Source organism: Loxodonta africana, chromosome 3 (genome assembly GCF_030014295.1).
Source record: "Loxodonta africana isolate mLoxAfr1 chromosome 3, mLoxAfr1.hap2, whole genome shotgun sequence".
Taxonomy (NCBI): Eukaryota; Metazoa; Chordata; class Mammalia; order Proboscidea; family Elephantidae; genus Loxodonta; species Loxodonta africana.
This window is the reverse complement of record NC_087344.1, coordinates 47,981,913-48,005,175: the sequence shown is the minus strand read 5'-3', so window position 1 is coordinate 48,005,175 and position 23,263 is coordinate 47,981,913. Positions and strand designations below refer to the sequence as shown.

Here is a 23,263-nt window from a genome sequence, read left to right as displayed (position 1 = left end):
TCAATGTGGGACTCTTGCCTTCTCTCCTGGATCCGCAACATTACAACCCTCCCCTTTTCATTTGATGGCAACTCTATTCTTCCAGTTGCTTAGGTCTAAACCCTTGGAGTTGTCCTTGACTTGTTTTTCTCAAATCCCATATCCAATCCATCAGATAATTCTGTTGGCTGTACTCAACAGAATACATAACCAGAACCAGACCACTTCACACCACTTCTACTACTACTGCCTGGTCTGAGCTGCTATCGTCTCTGGCCCAGATTATCACGCTGGCCTTTTAACTGGTCAGCTCCCAACCAGAAGCAAGTGATTATTGAAATGTAAGTCAGAGCATGTCACTCATCTGCTTAAACTCTTCTAATAGGTCTCTATCTACAAGGGCTCCTCCGTCTCTGGGATCATCTCCTACCTTTCTCGCCTCTGCTCACTCTTCTCCAGGCTTCCAAGCTTCCTTGCGATCCTTAAAACACACCAAGCATGCTCCTGCCTCAGGCCTTGGCTGCTCCTTTTGCCCAGAATGCCTTTCCCACAGATACCCATTTGGCTCACTCCCTCGTTTAAGGGCTTTACCCAAATCTCACCTTCTCAGTGAGGCCTTCCCTGGCCATCTGATTCAGCGTTGCAACTCCTCCAACCCAGGACTTCCTCTTTCCCTTCCCTCTGTGTTTTTCTCCACACCCTTTGTTGTTGCTGTTGTTAGGTGCCTTTGAGTCAATTTTCAACTCATAGGGACCCTATGTGACCTTTACAGGAGCAGGTCACCAGGTCTTTCTCCTGCGGAGCTGCTGTGTGGGTTTGAACCAGTAACCTTTTGGTTAGCAGCCAAGCGCTTAACCATTGGGCCACAGGGCTCCTTCCATAGCCTTTGCCGCCCTCTAATTTCCCACATACTCTATGATTTATCTGTTTATTTTGGGTACAATCTGTCTCCCACACTCGAATGTCAGCTCCATGCCGGCAGAGATTTTTGTCTTTTGTTCGCTGTACTGGGGATCACCTAGAACTGGGCTTGAGAATAAATGTCTGTTGAATAAAAAAACGAACAAAAGAAGATTTTTCCTGTCCCACAACAGAGTGTATATCTTTGTCCACCCAAGTAGGTGTCTTTTGTACCTGGATCTTGCTGGTAAAACATCCACCCGACACACTGCCTTTCCAGTTCACCCTGTGCCATTCACAGCTGCAGCCTCACTTACAGGTAACTCGGCAGAGGGGCAACAAAGGAAAAGTTCAACCTTCTCCTGCAGTTAGAACATTCTTGCACCTTCCTGAGGTTATACATGGGGCACTGAAAGGGGCTTGGGTTATATAAACACAGGTTTCAGGCATCCTTTTATTACTTCACTAATATCCAGAGAAGGAGGCGCAAGGGTTAATCTCTTGGCTATTAACCAAAAGGTTGGCAGTTGGAATGTGGGAGAAAGGCTTAGCAATCTGCCTTCATAAAGATTACAGCCAAAAGGACCCTATGGGGCAGTTCCACTCTGTCACATAGAGTCGCTATGAGTTGAAAATCTACTCAATGGCACCTAAAAACAACAACATCCAGAGGGTAATCATTGCCTTCAGAACCAATTGCTAATAATCCCCCTGTGTGACCAACATGGGGTATTTTCTCAAAGGTTTGCATCAGTGGGAAGTTCGAGGCAACAGGAGAGGAAGATAGGAAAGATCACATGGAGAACAAGGCCTCAGGACCATGTACAGAGCCATCTGTGCCGTGGCCTGAAGCCAGCTCTTGGGTATAGAAACAGCATGTGGTGCATTGTATCGTTGTCAGTTCAAATGGTCCCCAGAGAGCACCACAGTGCTGAGGGACAATGTTGTGTGAATTCAGTCTGGCACTTTGCCTGTCTCAGGCACATACATATAAGCAGGGCCCACAGATCTCATTCAGCTGAGTGGTATAATCTTCACTCTCCAACACCAAGATTTAAAAAAAAAATTTCTTCTGCATTGTTGACCAGTAACCATAGTTAGGTAATTTATATTTACTGCATTTCAAAACCTGGGGTCTACCATCCATTCTAACCTGATTTTAAGCTTCAGGTAGAGAAATGCAGTCTAGGTTAGCTTCCTAGGGTTGCCGTATTACCACAAAGCGGGTGGTTTACAATGACAGAAACGTATTGCCTCGTAGTTCTGGAGGCTAGAAGTCAGAATTCAGGGTGTCAGCACAGCCGTGCTCTTTGAAGGCTCTAGGAAAGATCCTTTCTTATCTCGCACAGCTTCAGGTAGCTCCAGGTGTTCCTTAGCTTCAGCTGGAATTTTTCAATCTCTGCCTCCCTCTTCACATGGTTTTCTTCTCCCCTTTTATAAAGACACCACTCATATTGGATCAGGAACCCAGGTGGTGCAGTGGTTTAAGTGCTCAGCTGCTAACCAAAAAGTTCGCGTTTCGAACCCACCCAGCGGATCTGCAGGATAAAGACCTGGTGGTCCGCTCCTGTAAAGATTACAGCCTAGAAAACTATGGGGGCTGTTCTACTGTCACACTGGGTTGCTATGAGCTGGAATCAGCACCTAGCAACATGTTGGATTGGGACCTACCCTACTCCAGTAGGGCCTCATGTTGACTGATAACATCTTCAAAGACCTTACTTCCAAACAAGGTCACGTCCACAGCTACTAGGGGTTAGGATTTCAACATTATCCTGTGAGGGGACTCAATTCAATTCATAGCATGGTCTTTGAAGGAAAGACGAACCCTCTGGTTCTTGCCCCAAGTAGATGACTGCATTCGAGGCATATGTGTTAATATCCACCTGTTCCAGGGAAATTCTCCTTTTGCTGGACTTTTAATTACCAAAGTTTTAACTTCAGAATATGCATCATCCCCCATCAAAGCACCTGTCACAGTGGCCCCATGCTCTTAACACCAATATAAATTAAAAGTGGAGACAGCAAGGGATTCAGTTAGTGACTTGCTCTTTCTGCTCATAAAAGCAGATCCTTATATGTGACTAACTGCCTCCAGGAACAAGGGCTCCTCTACCTTGAGACCAGAACAAGGATGGTGACCGGCTATCAGTACCCTTCTGATCAGGGTCTCAATAGGTGAATCCTGATAGAAAGGGGAAAAAAATATGGAATAGAGCTTCAAATTCTCAAGGAATCCAGACTTACCGGACCCACTGAGACTGAAGACTATTGTCCTGAAATATTCTTTAAACCTTGAACAGAAACTATCCCCTGAAATCACCTTTTAGCCAAATAGCAGATTAGCTCAACAAGTAAGAATTTCACCCTTGAGAACTCCACTCTTAAAAATTATTCATGAGGCCAAATGGACAGCCAAAAAACCAAAACCAAACCCAGTGCTGTCGAGTCAATTCCGACTCATAGCGACCCTATAGGACAGAGCAGAACTGCCCCATGGAGTTCCCAAGGAGTGCCTGGCGGATTCAAACTGCCGACCCTTTGGTTACCAGCCGTAGCACTTAACCACCATGCCACCAGGGTTTCCAAGTGGACAACAGTTACTCTAAAGAATAGATGAGAACCTTGGGCGGGGGTGGTAGTGAGACAAAATTAATGCGAGTGGAACAACTAGAATGGAAATGAGAATGCTGATGGTGACACAAAAATGAAGAATGTAATCAACGTCACAGAACAATGTGTGTAGAAGTTGTTGACTGGGACCCTATTTTGCTGTGTATACTTTCACAAAAAGTTTGAAATATTAAAAAAAATTCTTGAAGGTGGCACACAAGGCAGAACTAAGTCCTGATTTTCAATTGCTTCTCCACGTTGAAAGAAAAAGGAACAGGGGTTGCAAACAAAGCTTTAATACAGCCCCGACAGTTCACTCAGCACTGTCTGGTCCCCAGCCATCTCTGATAGAAGCGTGGATAGAGCTATTTCCTTAAGCTTCCAGTACTCTTGGCAGATTCGTTCACTTCCAATCATCTCCTGGGGGCAGCATATAATGGAATATAAATCTATCTTTGACATGTCTGACGGTCCCATTCTCTTCCAGAGTCTTTGGGGGCTAGGTAGACGTGGTTAGTTTTCTGCTAGAAAATGAATGCATTGTGGAAGATCTCACAGAAGGTCTTATGAAGAAGCTGTAGCCCAAAGAAGTAATTTGCCCAAGGGGTTACAGCTAAGTATTTGTTTCCTGTGGTTACTATAACAAAGGACCACAAATTGGGTGGCTTAAAACAAGAATTTATTCTCACACAGGTCTGGGGGCTTGAAGTTTGAATTCAGGGTGTCAGCCACTGAACGCTCTAGGGGAAAACTGACCTTGTCTCTTTCTGCTTCTGGTAGCCCCAAGTGTTCCCTGGCTTATGGTAGCATCACTCCAATCTGCCTCTATCTTCATGTGGCATCTTCCCCCTCCATGTCTTTTCTTTTTATAAGGACACCACTCATATTCGATTAGGGCCACCCTACTCCTGTATAATCTCACATTAGCTTAATTACATCTACAAAGATGCTATTTCCAAATAAGGTTATATTTCACAGGTACTGGGGACTAAGATTTCAATCTATTTTTGGCATGACACAATTTAACCCATAACAAGCTGTTAACGGTAGTACAAAACTCAAATCCTCGTCTTTTCTACTATGCATCACCACTTGGCAACCAGGTACCCGGGATTCCCAACTTCTGGCAAATTTAAAAATCCTGATTTAACAAAAACTGGGTCTTTATTATTATGAGCAAGTCATGCTCCTACTGGCTCTCCTGCTCCTAGGACCCAACCTTTATGAATGGGTGATAGGGTTGGCAAGGGGAGGGCCCAGGGTTTTGTACTGGACTCCACATTGAGGAATGAGGATGGGGAGGAATAGCAGATCCTGATAACATCAAGGGCTGAGCTGCCTGGACCCAGTAGTCTCCAAAGAGGGCCTCCAAAGAGGGTCGGGCAGAGCATTTGTAGTTGAGGGCCAAGGAGCAGAGGGATGTCCCAGCAACAGGAACTCTGGAGAGATGCTTCCCAGGCCCCCAGTCACCTGGAGCTCCCCTCCCAGAGATTACACCTCCGTGGAGGTTTGCTTGTGGACAGCTAAACCCTAGACACCAAGGTCAGGCCACAGTCCCAGGAAGAACCAGTAGAAGCAAAGGGAAGCTACTCCCTCCAATGGAGAGAAATTAGGAGGCAGGCAAAACCCTGTTGAGCCTTTAGGACTGTAGGCAGCAAAAGAAGTCCCAAGACGCCGCTTGTCTTCCCACCCCATTCCTCAGCTTGACTTTAACCTCTACTTTGGCAGATGCCTAGGCGAAAGGTATAGTTACATTTACCTCCCATGGATTGATTTCCAATTACCGTGTATAATTCACTCCCAATCAAGTCAAGGGGAAGACCTTTACACAATTTGTAATCTTTTCTGGAGATGCTCTCAAGCCACGATCCAGACTTGATAGTTTTCCAATCAAAGGTCCAACTCGTTGTTATACACAATCATTTTTTTTTATTTGAAAACATGTCTACACTGCATTGAGCATCAACACAGTCATGATCAAGAAACCCACAGTCCTGTCCCAGCAGGCACTGGGTCCAGTGTATGACTTGGGGCAGACAATTATTTTTCACAGTGAGGGGGAAAAAGGACAGGAAAGAATAGTCACTCTTCCTAACTTCCGTTCAGGAAAATGAACGACGAAGTGAAGCTCAGACAGCTCTTAAAAATTCCTTCTCTTAATTAGCTGATGCTCAAACATGGAACCTGGGCTGATGGGCCAGATGGATTTGGGTAATACAGGGGCACACTGTTTAAAATAACATCCACACATCACGCCACAAAACAGGAGGAACAGGCTGTGCTTCCGACTGACAGTTTACTTCTTCCTGTTTTATAAACTCTTTTACAAGTTTACAGGATATCAGAATTGCATAACCACAATCCTGACAGAGCATCTGCTCAGTATGAAAACTCATGGTTTAGGCAAACAAATTCAATGGATCTATGGGAAGAGCTGTGCCAAGTTAGATGATGCAGAGACAAATAGTTCCTTGGACTCCTTTATTTTGATCTTTTTAATGTGGCTCCATAGAAATATGTGGTATATCATGAAGACTAGGCATTTTTTTCTTTTTTAATTACATCTTTAAATCCAGCAGTTTAAAAATCAATTATTACACAAGGTTGTTTTCTCTTCCCATATCTTTCCTCTGAGGCAGAAAAAATTAGAAAGCTGGCAGGTTCGATTTCTAGCATCAGTGGCATACAGAGGGCTTTTTTATTTTGGGCACTGACATAGTTCTTGGTTTCTGAATACTTGAGCCATTGGCACCACAGGGCAGCCTCCTTGGCACCACATTCTAGAACAACACAGCCAATCTGAATGCCTTGAGTCATGGCAAAGAGAGAGGCCGTCATTGGAGGGAAGCAGAGGAGCCAAGTAGGAGCAAACCTTGAATCATCAAGTCATCACTGGAGAAGGCAACCTAGAGGCTGCCTGGTGGCCTTGTGGTAACAAACAAAATGTCTTCCCCAAAGTAGACTTCCTGTTTATGATCAACAATGGATGCCTTTGAAATGATTTATCTGAATCAGCTAAAGGCAGTTGCTCATTCCATATTATCCAAGTTGGGATTTTCTAATTGATTATTCACATCAAATCAAAACTTTAGAAACCAGAAGATATAAACTAGAATGAAATGTATGCATTTCAACAGATGAGAAATTGCAAAATGCTGGTGCCACTTACTGACAAAGCGCTAGACCCAAGTACTTCATTGGAATAAATACTTCCAGATTCCTCTTCATTTTAACAATAACAAGAGTTATAGTTTCTAACATGGATTAAATTATATGGTCTATTTTAGTTACAAATTCACTTACAAAGTTTTGTTCCGCTTTCCATGCATTTTGTCTTTTAAATCCCATTACAACATTTATCTTAAAAGAGTTCCAGAAGGCGTAATGCTTAGAGGAGTGAGTCTTGTGCATTTATTTTTCCTTCGGTTACTTTTGGCTGGTGGAGGGATCATCATGGATTTAGAGCGAGGCGGGCGGCATTTCCATGGGTCATCTTCCCTTTCAGGCTCAGGGATGGGGGTGGAAATAGGAAACTCTCTCTTTTTTAAGCTGTTGACAGAAGGGCATGATTCTTCAGCTCTTTAGGGCCTGAAAACAAAGACAGAGGTCACTGTCAGTTATTTTACTGGCATTGTGAATAGTAATCCCATGAGTCATTGTTCCTATTGTCCGTCTTCTCCCAATTCTGGAACCTAGTGTTGTTCTCCCCTTTCTCTGTCCCATTCCTCCTCCAAGATTAGTCTTCACACAGCCAGGACCAGAGTCCCAGCCATTTCCAAACATCATACAACTGCAGCTCTAACATCCTTCAGCAGTGTTTCCCAGCCTCCAGTTGTAGATCATTTGTCCTCTTCCCCACTTCCCATCTTATATCATCTTCCCAAAAGAAATTTTTTAAAAAAGCTTTTCTGTGGCTATGAGTTTGTTCTGAATTACTAAGGAATCTTAATAAAGAGAAGGATGCCTTCCCCTCACCAATAGTCAATGCTAGGGTGTGTATGTGCAGAAAGAAGCAGAAGAAAGATCTAAATGAAGGACTCCATTATCAATGGAATTCCTCATCACAACGGGACCCTGGCTCTGCAAACAGGTGATTTTCTGGAAACCACCTACTTCTGATGGCTGGTGGCAGAGTGATGAGGTGGCAAGGTGAAACTTGGTTTGGGCTTCAAGTTAAGCCAAGAGATCAAATGTGGTCTTGCTCAATAGAAGTCAACTTAACAGCCATCTCTGGCTTTGAGTTTCTTCCTTGGAAACTTACATGCCCAAGGAGACCTCTGTTCTACTGCGAAAACTTCAGAGTTAGGGGATTTGTTAACATGACCTTTATATGGAGGTTTCTACTAGTTCAAAGGTTTGTAACAAAGGTTACAGCAGTGTAAGTTATTTACTTACGAGTACCTTCCTGACATTTTTCGCACAACCACAAAGATGATCCCACCAATGAGACCAATGGCTACTAAGACTCCGATTATGATTCCAATCAGGGTCGCTGTTGCCAAACCATCTGAATGAGAGAGAGAGAGAGAGAAAGGGCATGAACCCCAGATAAACAATACATCTATGGTAAGACATGCCGTATGTAAACAACATCACTGTCCTACTTATAGACAACCAATAATGTTCTACGCTGTTTCTCTTATATCCAGTGAAAATGACTTACAAACAGGAGAAACTTCCAATCCCATCTTACGCATGGACAGATTTCTGGGTTTCAGGGTATATCAAGCGCTGGGTAGTGTTTCTGTACAGCTGTTAAATTAGCCCCTATTTTCATTCTTGGAGCCCTGGTGGCACAGTGGTTAAGGGCTCGGCTGCTAACCAGAAGGTCAGCAGTTTCAATCTACCAGTCACTCGGCTCCTTGGAAACCCTATGAGGCAGTTCTACTCTGTCCCGTAGGGTTGCTAGGAGTCAGAATCAACTCGACGGCAATACCTTTGGTTTGTTTTGTTTTTTTCATCCTTGGTAACAATAAATTGTGATATGCAGCCATTCACCATAGCTGTCATTAAGTGAATCAACTCATCTGTGGTTTGCTTATTTTCAAATACAGGAAATTCCCTTTTCTCTCTTTAAAAAAAGGTTTTGAAATCTGATCTCTTCAGGTTCTCTGTTCTGCTCCTATTCCTACAATCCAAGAGTGAATGTACTCCATTTAAAAAAGTTAGGTTCAAATAAACTTTTTTTTTTTTTTTAAACTCCAACAGGAATATTTTGATACCAAAATGTAGCCTACCTTTCTCTACTGTTGTCTGTGTTTCTCCACCCATTTTCTCTGTAAAGAGAGATGTAATGATATAAAACTGTTAGGATTTAATAACTATAATTTAACAATTGGCAAAAGATAAAGTTACCCTAAGAGGAAGGTAGTAAAACAGAAGCAAACAGGGTAATTTCTTAAATAAATTGGATCAGGGGATTTTTAAGCCAGTTCTGACATGATACTGGTCTTCATAATAATTATTATTGAATTGCGAACTTTTCTTCACTCTGTGGGTTCATCATGCTTTTGTTTACATTACTCTTTTCTCATTCACGTTAGAAGGCAGGGTGGAGAAAACTGAGCTACAGAGGTCTCAAACAAATGGTCAAAAGGTTCAGGGGCTATGGTAACAAAAATGATCCAGCGCTGTTGGTTCTTAGCCCAAGGTCAAAATCATGGAAAACTCACACACTGTCTGCTTGAATGCCCTTGTATAAAGAAAGTTTATTTTGAAAATAATATTCTAGTCTTGGAAGATATGATCAAGACTGTTGACTTGTGTGTGCAATAGCCATTCCATGCATCTTCCTGATTCGGTTACTTAGGAATTCATCTCAAAGTTCAAATAAACTTACTTCCTGATTTGGTTAATAACAAGTCCCTGGGTGGTACACACAGTTAACAAGTTTGGCTGTTAACCAAAAGGTTGAAGGTTTGAGTCCACTCATAGGTGCCTCAGGCTTGATGATCTACTTCCCCCAAAAAATCAGCCATTGAAAATGCTACAGATGCTTGCAAGCGGCCATCTGAGAAGCATCAATTGGTCCCAATCCACTTGAAGCAGAAGAGAATGAGGAATACCAAAGACACAGGGAAAAGATTAACCCAATAGACAAAAAAGCCATATAAACTAGAGACTCCATCAACCAGAGACCAGAAGAACTAGATGATACCTGGCTACCACCAATGACCACGCTGACAGGGAACACAACAGAGAGTCTCTGACACAGTGGGAGAAAAGTGTGGACCAAAACTCAAATTCACATAAAAAGACCAGGCTTAATGGTCTCACTGAGACTGGAGGAACCCTCAAAGACATGGCCCCCCGATGCTCTGTTAACCCAGAACTAAAACCATTCCTGAAGCCCACTCTTTAGACAAAGAATAGACTGAACAATAAAACATAATACTCCTGAGGAGCGTGCTTCTTACACCCAGTGGGCGGCTCCTGTCCAGAGGCAGAATGAGAAGGCAGGTAGGGACAGGAGCTGGGTGGATGGACATGGGAAAACCAGGGTGGAGAGGAGGAGTGTGCTGTCACATTATAGGGATTGCAACTAGTGTCATAACAATATGTGCACAAATTTGTATGAGAAATTAACTTGAGCTGTAAACTTGCACCTAAAGAACAATTTTTAAAAAACGCTACAGAGCAGTTTTACTGACATACATGGAATGGGCATGAGTCGAGGTTTTCTTTTTTGTTTAAGTTGAACGAGAAAATACACCCTTGTGTTTATGCCACTGTTATTTTATAATTTCTATTATCTGTGGTCAAACTTAGTTCAACAGTTATTACGTGAATATTCTCCATTGTGATTTCTTTTGGATAACTTCACATAAATAAAGTAAATGTTTTTATTGTTTTGTTTCTCCCAGTAACCTCTGTGTGTTAATTCTTAGTTCCTCTGGATGGTGGTTGTTTACCTGGCTTACAGATGGAGAAAAAAGTCAAGATGCCTTAATTTAATGAGAGCATGGAAAGAAGTAAGTCAATCAGGCCCTTCCCTAAAACTTGTTTTTAAAAAATAATCGATTCTGATTCATAGTGACCCTATAGGACAGAGTACAGCCCCATAGTGTTTCCTAGGCTGTAAATCTTTACAGAAGCAGACTGCCACATCTTTCTCCTGTGGAGCAAGTGGTGGATTTGAACTGATAACCTTTCAGTTGGCTGCCAAGGGCTTAACTACTACACCACCAGGGCTCCTCATCAATTGGTTTACTACCTGCAAAATACCACAGCTAACCAGTAGCTTTCCTATTCAAAGGTAATACCAGCCAACAATCAACTAAAAAATGCTCACTTTTTCTCTAATGACTGGGTATGAAATAAGCCATCCCCTTTGCACCTAGGCTCTCCTTAAAATAACATGCCTTAAGATGGCCCAAGGTAGGGGTTCCAGAACCCACCTATCCCTGCATGAGTGGAACTCACAGCTCTAGAACATTTACATGGAGTTCTAGCTGCCTGTCCTATCCTATCACAAAGTGGTTGCGAGACTGCTGGATTTGAGGTCTGCCTATAACAAAGATGTCACTGAATCCACTCCCAAAATGCTATCTCCTCGTGCTGACTATCCACAGAGATAGGTTAACCATTTGATAACACGATGGCTGCCAATTCTGGGGTCTTCACATGATTCACCAAACCCATGTGGTGCAATGCTTAAGTGCTCCAGCTGCTAACCAAAAGGCCGGCAGTTGGAATCCACCAGGCGCTCCTTGGAAACTAACTATGGGGCAGTTCTACTCTGTCCTATAGGGTTGCTCTGAGTCGGAATCAACTCGACAGCAACAAGTTTTTTTGGTTTGGTTTAACATGACTAAAACACTCAGCTGCTAACTGAAAGGGTGACTGTTCAAACCCACCATTGCTCCATGGGAAAAAGATGTGGCGGTCTGCTTCCACAAAGATTACAGCCTTGGAAACCCTATGGACAGGGTTGCTATGAGTCGTAACTGACTCGATGGCAAGGAGTTTGGGTTTGGTTAACACACTATTTATCGCCATCAATGACACCATGGGTTAGAAAATGTATGACCAAAAATAAAGTACATTTGTGGAACATTTGTTACTGAATTAGAGCTAATTAGTCCCTTCCTCCCTAGCTCCTCTCAGTTACACTGACTGTGATCACAGAAACATGTCACACATGTGGACGTCATCGTACTTGGCTATTTCATGGGAAAGCTTGACATCTGCTACCCTAATAAGATTACCTCTTAAAAAACTGAGTACTTATAATTACCCTGTTAACTCACAAGCAAAAACTTCCTGAGATGTGAAGGGTAATGAAAAAATTTGGAAACAGCTGTGACGGTTACGCAACATGGTGGAATGTAACTAATATCACTGAATTATACACGTACAACAGGTTAAGATGAAAGATGTTTTTTATATATATTTTTTTAACCACAATTTTTTTTTTTTTTTTTAAAGAAAAACCTTCTTGGAATACTGTTATGTGAAGTGGAAATGTGCCAATGTCAAGATCACATTTTGTGATACAATGGGGCAGGAGACTAACCATGAGTATTTCCCAGGCAACTGCAAATCTTTGTAAGGAAAAGGAAGAGAGGCAGTCTGGTATGGTAAAAAGAGCCTTCACCTTAGAGCGTTCCATTTTCTGCTGCCAATGAGCTGTTAACCCAAGTTAACAATGAGCAATCCTTCTCCAAATCCTTGAAGTGCTTTCTAATGATCACATATTATTCTTTTCTTACTTAGAACTTTTTTGGTTCTCTCTGGTTTTTAAATGTTCATCCTTTCTTTAGCATCTTGGGCTTTTTTTTCAAAGGACTTGATGAAGTACTTTCTGAATCCTCAGAAGTGCTACAGAGTTTTTAAGAAGAGATTGGGGTTTGGGCCTGGAAATGTATATTGAACAATAAAGCATAACTTTCTAGGTGGGCCATATGTACAACCAAAATTGGGAACCATTGCTTCAAACAAAGCCTTTATGTTTACTTCCATTTTAGAGATGGAAACATGAGACCTAGATAAAATGATTTATATACAATTGCTCAAGTTGGCAAGCACTCGTTGTAGTCATTGGAGGGTTAGTTCCTTTCCTGTCACACCATCTACCGCAAAATAAGGCATAATTTTTTTCATCCAAAACACTCACATTTTTCTTAATGAAGAAAGCTCCTCAATATAGGAAGCTATCTCTTTCCATTGCTAAGTTGTCATGACAATGGTCTTTGCTCTTTCTCATCAGTGACAGTCTGAATCTTGTAATAATGGCAAAGACCCAAAGTCCTCTAACTAACTTTCCCTAACAAGGTGGTCCATACACACTGTGAAACATGAAACTGTCCAAAATCCTGGTTTAGAATAGATTCTTATTCCATGTATACAGACTTGACCTCAATGTAAGATGGTAAATATTAGTATACCAAAAACCCAAACCCAGTGCTGTCGAGTCGATTTTGACGCATAACGATCCTATAAGACAGAGTAGAACTGCCCCATAGAGTTCCCAAGGAGCGCCTGGTGGATTTGAACTGCCAACCCTTTGGTTGGCAGCCACAGCACTTAACCACTACGCCACCAGGGTTTCCAAATATTAGTGTTGAATCTCTTAAAAGCTATGTAGGTTGGCTGAGTTTTATGCTCTTGGGTATCAGCAGAAAATTCTCCCCATAGCACTTTATTAGCTTCCAAAAAAACCAAACCCATTGCTGTCGAGTTGATTCTGACTCATAGTGATCTTATAGGACAGAGTAGAACTGCCCCATAGGGTTTCCAAGGAGCATGTGGTAGATTCGAACCACCAATCTTTTGGTTAGCAGCTGTGGTTCTTAACCAATATGCCACCAGGGTTTCCTTTATTAGCTTAGGATCAGCTAATTCGGCAGCATGACATCAGTAGCTATTTAACTTGGCCCCGTGGGAGCATTATTCTTATTCGTCATCAAAGTAGAGAGAACTGTTCAGCTCTTAGCAACCCAATAAATCAAATTGTGAATCTACCAAATTAAAAGCTTGGTTTGGAATTCACTCTTGCATTCCAATATGTCCCCTACTATTACATTTGTTTATGAATTTTTAGAATGCATTAATTACACAAAAGAAGGTCAAGCCCTATTGAGGTGACTGGTTTTCTTACCCATGGAGTGACCAGTCGCCACATCTGGGGCTGCGGTGCTCTGGCTTTTTTCATGGTCATGATGGCCTGTGCTTTCATGGGTGGGCAGGTCCTCGGGGTGCCTATGCGTTGTACTATCTGTACTTTTTGGCACCTATTGGAGAGGTATATCAGACAGAACAGGAAATAAAACCTACAGTTTAAAAAATGTATACATTCTATCTTAGAACAGAATTCATGATGTCATAAATACACAGAATATATGCTAGCATAAATTTAAAGTAGAACAAAGAAAAAAAAAATGAAACAAGATTGCGGACAGGAATTACATCTATTCCAGAAATGTATGCTAAATGTTTAGTCAGCTGACTTCCCGGGGTCTTAATTCTTCTGAAAACACTGTATCCTTAGGCTTTAATTCTTTCTGTCTCTTGAGCTTGAATGGCAATTTTTCCCTATAACATCTGGCACGTATCATATCATAGCACCCAACAGCGATGACAGCAACAACGTCTTCTCATTCTTTAACTCCCTCCACCCCCAATTACAGTAATCTCACTGCCATTGAGAGTCCAGCTCATAGCAACCCTACAGGACAAAACAGAGATGCCCAAAAGGGTTTTCAAGGCTGTAAATCTTTACAGAACCAGGCTGCCACATCTTTCTCCCACAGAGCAGCTGGCAGGTCTGGAACTAGGGCCTTACGGTTAGCAGCTGAGCATTTTAACCACTGTGCCACCAGGGCTCCATAATTAGAGTAATTAAAAAAGAAATTAGAGTAATAGCTTACATTTATTAAGAGCTGACTATGTACCATACCCAGGGCCTTTAAATACATTCTCAATCCTATTGTATGAACAATGCCTAGAGTAGTTGTTGTTAGGCACTATTGAGTCGGTTCCGACTCATAGTGACCCCATGTATAACAGAACAAAACACTGCCCAGTCCTACACCATCCTCACAATCGTTGTCATGCTTAAGCCCATTGTTGTAGCCACAGCGTCAATCCATCTCTTTGAGGGTCTTCCTATTTTTCTCTGACCCTCTACTTTACCAAGCATGATATCCTTTCTCCAGGGACTGATCCCTCCTGATAACATGTCCAAAGTATGTAAGACATAGCCTTACCATCCTTGTTTCCACAAGGAGCATCCTGGTTGTGCTTCTTCCAAGACGGCTTTGTTTGTTCTTTTGGCAGTCCATGGTATATTCAATATTCTTCGCCAACACCACAATTCAAAGGTATCAATTAACTCTTCTTTGGTCTTTATTACTCGTCCAGCTTTCACGTGCATAAGAGGCAACTGAAAACACCATGGCTTGGGTCAGGCGCACCTTAGTCTACAAGGTGGTATCTTTGCTTTTCAAAACTTTAAAGAGGTCTTTTGCAGCAGATTTGCCCAATGCAATGTGTCTTTTCTTTACTGCTGCTTCCATGAGTGTTGAATTGTGGATCCAAGTAAAAAGAAATCCTTGACAACTTCAATCTTTTCACCATTTATCATTATGTTGTTTATTGGTCCAGTTGTGTTTTGTTGTATGTTGAGGTGTAATCCATACTGAAGGCTGTGGTCTTTGATCTTCATCAGTAAGTGCTTCAATCGTCTTCACTTTTCAGCAACCAAGGCTGTGCCATCTGCATAACTCAGGTTGTTAAAGAGTCTTCCTCCAATCCTGATGCCCCGTTCTTCTTCATTTAGTTCAGCTTCTTGGATTATTTGCTCAGCATACAGATTGAATAGGTATGGTGAAAGGATACAACCCTGACACACACCTTTCCTGACTTTAAACCACGCAGTATCCCCTTGTTCTGTTCGAACAACTGTCTCTTGATCTATGTATGAGTTCCTCATGAGCACAATTAAGTGTCCTGGAATTCCCATTCTTACCAATGTTATCCATAATTTGTTAGATCCACATAGTCAAATGCCTTTGCATAGTCAATAAAACACAGGTAAACATCTTTCTGGTATTCTCTGCTTTCAGCCAGGATCCATTTCACATCAGGAATAATATCCCTGGTTCCACGTCCTCTTCTGAATACGGCTTGAGTTTCTGGCAGTTGCCTGTGGATATACTGGTACAGCCGCTGCTGCAGCTGTTTTTGAATGATCTTCAGCAAAACTTGATTTGCGTGTGATACTAATGATTATTGTTCAATAATTTCCACATTGTGTGGGATCACCTTTCTTGGGAATAGGCATAAACATAGATCTCTTACAGTCAGTTGGCCAGGTAGCTCTCTTCCAAATTTCTCGGCATCGACGAGTGAACACTTCCAGCGCTGCATCCATTTGTTGAAACATCTCAGTTGGTATTCCACCGATTCCTGGAGCCTTCTTTTTCACCAATGCCTTCAGTGCAGCTTGGACTTCCTTCAGGACTATTTGTTCCTGCTCATATAGTACCTCCTGAAATGGTTAAATGTCAACCAATTCTTTTTGGTATAGTGACTGTGTATTCCTTCCATCTTCTTTTGATGCTTCGTGCGTCGTTTAATATTTTCCTCATAGAATCCTTCAGTACTGCAACTCGAGGCTTGAATTTTTTCTTCAGTTCTTTCAGCTTAGGAAATGCAGAGTGTGTTCTTCCCTTTTGGTCTTCCAACTCCAGTTCTCTGCATATGTCATTATAATAATTTACTTTGTCTTCTCGAGCCCCCCTTTGAAATCTTCTGTTAACCTCTTTTACTTCAACATTTCTTCCTTTTGCTTTAGCTACATGATATTCAAGAGCAAGTTTCAGAGTCTCTTTGACATCCATTTTGGTTTTTTCTTTCTCTCCTGTCTTTTTAATGAACTCTTGCTTTCTTCATAAATGATATCCTTGATGTCATTCCACAACTCGTCTGGTCTTTGGTCATTAGTGTTCAATGCATCAAATCTATTCCTGAGGTGGTCTCTAAATTCAGGTGGAATATACCCAAGGTCTTGTGGACTTATTTTAATTTTCTTCAGCTTCAGCTTGACCTTGCATGTGAGCAATTGATAGTCTGTTCTGCAGTCGGCCTTGTTCTGACTGATATTTAGCTTTTCCATCATCTCTTCCCACAGATGTAGTTGATTTGATTCCTATGTACTCCATCTGGTGAGGTCCACGTGTATAGTCACCGTTTATGTTGGTGAAAAAAGGTATTTGTAATGAAGAAGTCATTGGTCTTTCTAAATTCTATCATGCGATCTCTGGCATGGTTTCTATCACCCAAGGCCATATTTTCCAACTACTGATCCTTCTTTTGTTTCCAACTTTTGCATTTCAATCTCCAGTAATTATCAATGCATCCTGATTGCATGTTTGATCAATTTCAGACTGAAGAAGTTGGTAAAAATCTCCAATTTCTTCACCTTTGGCCTTAATGATTGGTGTGTAAAGTTGTGTAATAGTGGTATTAACTGGTCATCCTTAAAGGCATATGGATAGTATCCTATCACTGACAGCGTTTTACTTCAGGATAGATCCTGAAATGTTCTTTTTGTCAATGAATACAACACCATTCCTCTTCAAATTGTCGTTCCTGGCGTAGCAAACCATGATTGATTCAAAATGGCCAATACCAGTCCATTTCAGCTCACTAATGTCTACCTAGGATAACAGTACTTATGTGTTCCATTTCATTGTTGATGACTTCCAATATTCCTAGATTCATATGTTCTATGTACATTCTATGTTCCAATTATTAATGGATGTTTTCAGCTGTTTCTTCTCATTTTGAGTCACGCCATATCAGCAAATGAAAGTCCTGAAAGCTTGACTATCCACGTCATTAAGTTCAACTCTATCTTGAGGAGGCAGTTCTTTCCCGGTCGTCTTTTGAGTACATTGCAATCTAAGGGGCTCATCTTCCAGCACTATATCAAATAATGTTCTGCTGCTATTCATAAGGTTTTCACTGACTAAATCTTTTCAGAAGTAGACTGCCAGGTGCTTCTCCCTAGTCTGTCTTAGTCTGGAAGCTCAGCTGAAACCTGTCCACCATGGGTGACCCTGCTGGTATTTGAATACCAGTGGCATAGCTTCCAGCATCACAGTAAAACACAAGACCCCACAGTAAGACAAACTGACAGACCCTTGCCTAGAGAGATTAGACAATATGCCCAAACTCACATAATCAATAAGTGATAAAGTTAGGACTTGGAAGTGATTACGTTGACTGTAAAGTTCATGCCAAGCTAGTATTCAACAAATACGCAAGTGGGGACCTACTACATGCCCAGTATGGTCCCATGTCCTAGGGATAAAATGGTAAGATAAATTCCCTGACCTTTTGCAGCTTATATTCTGGGGTGGGATGGTGGATGTGAACACTTAACATGTAAGCAAATAAAAAGGTAATGTTAGATGAATTTACACGCTTCGAAGAAAATACAAGCTGGCATAACCGACTACTTTAGGGGTTGGCAAACTTTTTTTGTAAAGGGCCAATGGTAAATATTTTCAACTTTATGGCCTCTTTGTCACAACTACTCAACTTGGCTCTTCAAGTGTAAAAGGGGTCAGACAGTTCTCAACCCAATAGGCGTGGCTGTGTTCCAGTAAAGCCTCATTTACAAAAATAGGTAGTGGGCCAAATCTGGCAGGTAATTTGCTGACTGCTGAGCTAGTGAATAACTGAGGAGTTGGAGGTAGGTGGGTTACTTTAGGTCTCTTTAAGATAATATTTAAACTTCAGAATTGTGAGAAAAAGCCAGCCATGGAAAGATGTGGGGAGTATTCTAGGCAGAGAAAACAAAAGCCCTAAACTAAACAAGCTGTATATTTGAAGTTCAGAAAGAGGGCCGACATGGCTGAAATAGGATTAAGTGCAAGGAGAGTGGTCCAATGGGGTCAGACAGGCCAGAGGAACCACTGTTCTATCCCAAATAAACTGTCGGCTCCTCAAAGGTCAGCTGTGTGACATAGAGCTCCTCATATCCCTGTAAGTACCTGAGACACGGTTTGCCTAAGGCAAGTACTTGAGACAGGTTAAGAGTTGGGATTGCTCATCGTCTATACCAGTGTGGTCTGGAAGCCAGCCCCACCAAAAAAAAAAAAAAACGTATTGCCATGAGTCGACACCGACTCATAGCAACCCCACAGGACAGAGTAAAACTGCCCCAATAAGGTTTCCAAGGGGCTGCTGGTGGAGTCAAACTGCCGACCTTTTGGTTAGCAGCCAAACTCTTGAGCCGATTCCCGTCCATGTTTATTACCATCCCACAGCCAGATACGAAACTGGGAATACATACTATTTATAGCAATGCCAAATCAATTGCCATCAAGTCGATTCCAACTCTTGGTGACCCATGAGTTCCTTTTGGAAGTAGATAGCGAGGCCTGTTTTCTGAGATGCCTCTGGGTAGATTTCAACAGCCATTCTTTGGTTGGTAGCCAAGCACTTAACATTTTGCGCCACCCAGGGATTCACAAAACGGCTAAGTGCTCAGCTACTAACTGAAAGGTCAGCAAGTCAAACCCACCCAGCAGTTCCACGGAGAAAAGACCTGATGATCTGCTCCCATAAAGATTATACCCTAAGTTCTACTGTCATGTAGGGTCGCTATGAATTGGAATTGACTTGATGGCATCTAACAACAACATAACAATGTCACTGCTGTAGCATCCAAAATGCTTGTTGTATTGAAAATTGGGTTATAACAGATTGAAAATGTAAAAACCTAGTCCTTCACCAGGTCTATACTCTCAAATCATCTGTGACCAGCACACCAGCTAACAGCTATTCTGTGATCTATGAGGTGTGAAGAAATTGGCAAGTGGCTAGTTTTGAGCTATTTAACAGTTGCTCTGTATGCAGTTGGCTCATGCTGATTGTAGATGTACCATATCCTTGCATACGGGGGAAATTCCTCTCTTCCTTGGACACTCACCAGAGTTGCCAAGTCAGTGGATTCAGGGGGCTTTTCACTGGCACCAACGGTCACCATGTTATCTTCCACACCTGGTATCACCATGCCACCTTCCGTACCTTGGGTTATTATGTCATCTTCTGGTCGGGCGGTGCTGGCTGAAGAAGAAAGATGGAGTCAGGACTTAAGGTGGAAATCTTGTGGCCAGCTTCAATCAGGTTCATTTTCGTTACCACTGCCCCCCCACCCCCCCCACCCCCGGTCATTTTTCTTATTTACCAGTGCCAGTAACAAAACCATTCTCCTTGCCACACCTCTGGCACACACAATGGGCTGGTTGTCTTCATTGCAAAGCAGTCAAAAAAATTAAACATGTTGCATAGAGTTAATGTCACCTCATAGCGACCCTATAGGACAGAGCAGAACTGCCCTATAAGATTTCCAAGGCTATAAATGTTTACGGAAGCAGACTGCCACATCTTTCTCCCATAGGACAGAGTAGAACTGCCCTATAAGATTTCCAAGGCTATAAATGTTTACGGAAGCAGACTGCCACATCTTTCTCCCACAGAGCAGCTAGTGGGTTCAAACTGCTGGCCTTTTGGTTAGCAGCCGAGCATTTGAACTACTGTGTCACCAGAGCTCCTGTTGCAAAGCAACCAAATTGAAAAAAAAAAAAAAAAAAAAACCCAAACCCGTTGTGGCCATCAAGTCAATTCCAACTCATAGCAACCCTATAGGACAGAATAGAACTGCCCCATAGTTTCCAAGGAGCGCCTGGTGGATTTGAACTGCGGACCTTTTGGTTAGCAGCCGTAGCACTTAACCACTACGCCACCAGGGTTTCCTTGCAAAGCAAAGGAGAGTAGAAATACAACAAGGTAAAACAGCCAGCTCTCCCCAGTATCCCACTGAGGTAGGCTGGACAGGAGGATACACATCTTTCCTTTTTAATAATTAGCTGAATTCTTCCTGGTGTCATTCCATATGATGAACAGAAGTAATGCATTCATGTCAACAGAATATCATTTAGGCCTGAAAACATTTCTAAAACAGAATCACTTGGAAAGCTTTCTAAAAATAACAATATCCAGGCTCTGTCTCGAACGTACTGAGTAGGAATGTCCCAAGGCAGGGCTCTCCATCTTTTAAAAATCAAAGTCTCTTTCCATTTAATTTTGAGGCAGCTGTTCACTTGGATGATTAAAACCATTGGTTCTGACCACACCTCATAGATCACAGAATTTGATGTCTTTATTTTACTGTTGGAGTTATTGTTTACAGGGGACGGTCAGTAATATACTTAACGGTACTGCGATACTCATAGAAGTCTTAATGCACCAAGAGCTATACTAGGCAAGACCTCACTGCCCCTGGCCCTGGCTTTTCTTCATTACCGTTTGGATGAATGAAACATGAGAAATGTTTCCAATGGAGCAGGGGATCGGTGAGGTGAAATGGCAGGTTAAATTCCATGATGGGGAAGAGAATAGGTATCTCGACAGTGGCCTCTTGCTCACTCTCTTTCAGCTGTAATCCAACCCAGTCATGACTGCTCAAGTATCATCCCTTATCTCATCAAATCACCCTTTTCCCAAGTTACAAATCTGACTCATTGGCCACGAGCTCTCTCCTCTGACACGCAGCGGTGCTAGAAATTCCATGACTAAAGACAGTTGCAAAATAAGCAAGCTTAAGCATCCCAAGAACAAGATGGAAGGGGTGTTTGGGAACTTTTAGTAATTAAAGAGCAGATGTTTGTTTCTAGGCAGTGTTCAAGCGAGCAATCCAGTCTTGCCTTAAGACATTGCTCTTTCCTTATGCTTAAAGACAGCCCAGCCAAAGGCACAGCTATTAAATATTTGATCATAACTTCCTTGCTGATACATAGAAGGTGAAAGCCTCTAGAGAAATACTAGCTTACTCTATGAGCCTTCCCTTTGCATCTGAAATCCGAATCTAGTGGCACAGATTGATGGCTCTGGATGGGCTGTAGGCGCCTAGTTTTCTTCTAAGGGGAAAGGGCTTTCGCTGTTAGCGGTAGCTGAATACTGAAGTACATGCAAATGTTTTGCCTTCTCATGCCATCTGCTAGGGCAGCGATTGATTTCCGCAAGGATTAATGGCTGTGCTGTAGGCGATGTTTAATTTATATAGAGAACTCAAGGGAAAATGCCCCTCTGCTGGCAAGCAGTCCTTATTAAAAAGCTAAGCATCTCATATTCCTTTTAAAATCCCCTCGCGTTTGAATTGAATTAACAAATTATCAATTAAAAGAATGTTTTCTGGAGCTGTTCAGCAAAAAAACGGTTACTGCGTGGCATCCTCTAACTTAAAAACAAAACCAAAAAAAAAAAAAAAAAAGCAATACCTTGCCTTTAAAAAAATTCAAATGAAATCGTTTGAATTGTTTCATAGAAAGTTTCGTGCATTGAAAGTGTAACTTGGTGAAAATTCCTTCTTGTTCTTTTCTACCCTTGGCCCACAGAGCCAAGTACTCAAATCGCTCTGAATAGACAAAGGCAGTTCTGTGAATGACAGTCAGGATTAAGAGGCTTGCCTTTTGTCTCACGGCCCTGGCATTCTTTTCGCTCCCTGGGAAAGTTGATCTTTAACATCAGATCCTGAATTGTCCCTCTGATTATTTTGGTTGAAGGCTTCTCTGGGTGAAGAGTTCCTATCAGGCCAGCTGCCTCGTTTCCAGCAGCATTTGACGTCCTTTTCCCTTTAATCGTGAAATTTAAATCATGTATCGGTGCCGTCACTCCAAACCTTTTTTCCTTCTGAGACACACATGTGCACAGGCGTGAGCACACACACACAAGCAGGCAAGGATGCACACGCAACTGTTTGTAAGTACAGAGTGATAAACCTACAAGGTTGTTGTTAGCTGCCACTGAGTCAACCCCTGACTCACAGTGACCCCATGGCACAACTGAACAAAACACTCGCTGCCCCGTCCTGTGTCATCCCCATGATCGGTTCCAGAGGGGACTGTTGTGATCCACAGGGTTTTCACTGATTTTCCAAAGTAGGTTGCCAGGCCTTTCTTCCTAGTTCATCTCCGTCTGGAAGCTCTGCTGAAACTTGTTCAGCATCATAGCAACACTCAAGCCTCACCAACAGACAGGTGGTATCTGTGCATGATGTGCGTTGGCCAGAAATCAAACCTGTGCCTTCTGGAAGGTGAGAATTCCACCACTAACCCTCCAATGTCCCCAGCGAACCTACAGTAACAGACCAATACTCACAACCTGGCACTTAGGGTCACTTCTGGAGTGTTACCAGTACGCTCACATGAATATTTTTTCCTGCCACACCCAGCCTCACTTGGCGTGTGGGCCAGAACCAATGGAAGTTTCCAAATACAATGATATTCTATCCATTCCCTTTGGAATATTTTTTTTAATTACCCTAAAAGAACTATGAAAAGATAATTTGATCACAGCAATTATGCTTTAAGGTTATCAAGAAACATTTGATAATTAAGAACTTAAGCAATGCTTATTTGTATGAAAGTGCTAATTATGAATGATTTTTATCTTTTCACTAACGTCAAGTATCTCTAAAGATACCATTATTCTAGTTTGCACTCATTTCATGGGATGATATTTCATTTAAATTATTTTAGAATTTAGATGGAACATTGATTCAGAAGGTTATTGTAATAGAAAGCCTGTTGTTCAAATCCTTAACAAAGATTGTTTTGAATAAGTGTTATCCATCTTTTGGTTTTCTTTCCATTTCTTGTGATTTGTGATGGTAAATTATTCCATCTGTTTTGTTTACTGGCCATTAGAAATGTCTTCTTTTTAAGTTCTTTGTCCCTTTTTTCTCTTGTGGTGTCCA

At 42.0% G+C, this 23,263-nt stretch overlaps 1 protein-coding gene across 3 annotated transcripts in view; it reads right to left on the bottom strand.

Moving 5' to 3' along the window:
* Positions 1 to 5,769: 5,769 nt before the first annotated feature.
* PDPN (podoplanin) overlaps positions 5,770 to 23,263 on the bottom strand; it is a 42,657-nt gene continuing 25,163 nt past the window's right edge. Inside the window, exons 2-6 of one of the 3 annotated variants that reach the window (XM_010593105.3) lie at positions 19,436 to 19,572; positions 13,592 to 13,724; positions 8,730 to 8,768; positions 7,894 to 7,999; positions 5,770 to 7,080 (exon numbers count right to left, since the gene is read on the bottom strand). In XM_010593105.3, coding sequence (XP_010591407.1) covers positions 7,074 to 7,080; positions 7,894 to 7,999; positions 8,730 to 8,768; positions 13,592 to 13,724; positions 19,436 to 19,572 — 422 coding nt within the window. In that variant the 3' untranslated portion in view covers positions 5,770 to 7,073. Of the gene's footprint in view, positions 7,081 to 7,887; positions 8,000 to 8,729; positions 8,769 to 13,591; positions 13,725 to 19,435; positions 19,573 to 23,263 lie in introns of all 3 variants that reach the window. The other 2 variants (XM_010593104.3, XM_010593106.3) reach the window with 2 other exon arrangements.